This window comes from Rhinopithecus bieti, unplaced genomic scaffold, assembly GCF_001698545.2.
Source record: "Rhinopithecus bieti isolate Rb0 unplaced genomic scaffold, ASM169854v2 scaffold_76766, whole genome shotgun sequence".
NCBI lineage: Eukaryota > Metazoa > Chordata > Mammalia > Primates > Cercopithecidae > Rhinopithecus > Rhinopithecus bieti.
Window position 1 is genome coordinate 1 of NW_016872842.1, and position 724 is coordinate 724.

The window sequence follows — 724 nt, forward strand, 5'->3', positions numbered from 1 at the left end:
CCAAACAGTAATAATAGAAAAGTTATAAAACAAAGTTATGAATTTTCAAATTCTAAGAAGAATTTGGAATATATAGAGAAGTTGGAAAAGAAGCATGGAAGTCAGGTAGAGCATTTCAGACCAGCAACTCTCACCTTTAGAGAAAGCCCCACTCCAGACAGTGTTTACACCTTTCATTCAAAGTCTACTCTTTTTGAAACACAAAAAATTTCTGCTGAAGGGAATTCACACAAATATGATATATTAAAGAAGAACTTACCAAAAAAGTCAGTTATAAAAAATGAGAAAATCAGTGGTGGAAAGAAACTATTGAATTCTAATAAAAGTGGGGCAGCCTTCAACCAGAGCAAATCTCTTACCCTTCACCAAACTTGTAATAGAGAGAAAATCTATATATGCAGTGAATGTGGGAAAGCCTTTGGCAAACAGTCAATCCTCAATCGCCATTGGAGAATTCATACAGGAGAGAAGCCCTATGAATGTCGTGAATGTGGGAAGGCTTTTAGCCATGGCTCATCCCTTACACGACATCTGATAAGCCATAGTGGAGAGAAACCTTACAAATGTGTTGAATGTGGGAAGGCCTTTAGCCATGTGTCGTCACTTACTAACCATCAGACCACTCACACTGGAGAGAAACCATACGAATGTATGAACTGTGGAAAGTCTTTTAGTCGTGTGTCCCATCTTATTGAACATCTAAGAATTCATACTCAAGAAAACT

At 37.3% G+C, this 724-nt stretch overlaps 1 protein-coding gene across 1 annotated transcript; it reads left to right on the forward strand.

Moving 5' to 3' along the window:
* Positions 1-4: 4 nt before the first annotated feature.
* LOC108525612 (zinc finger protein 181-like) lies at positions 5-720 on the forward strand (the record flags this gene model as incomplete). The annotated part of the gene is given in 2 exon segments (XM_017866530.1): positions 5-20; positions 23-720. Coding segments are annotated over 2 exon segments (714 nt in total), but the record flags the coding sequence as incomplete, so codon positions are not given.
* Positions 721-724: the final 4 nt, after the last annotated feature.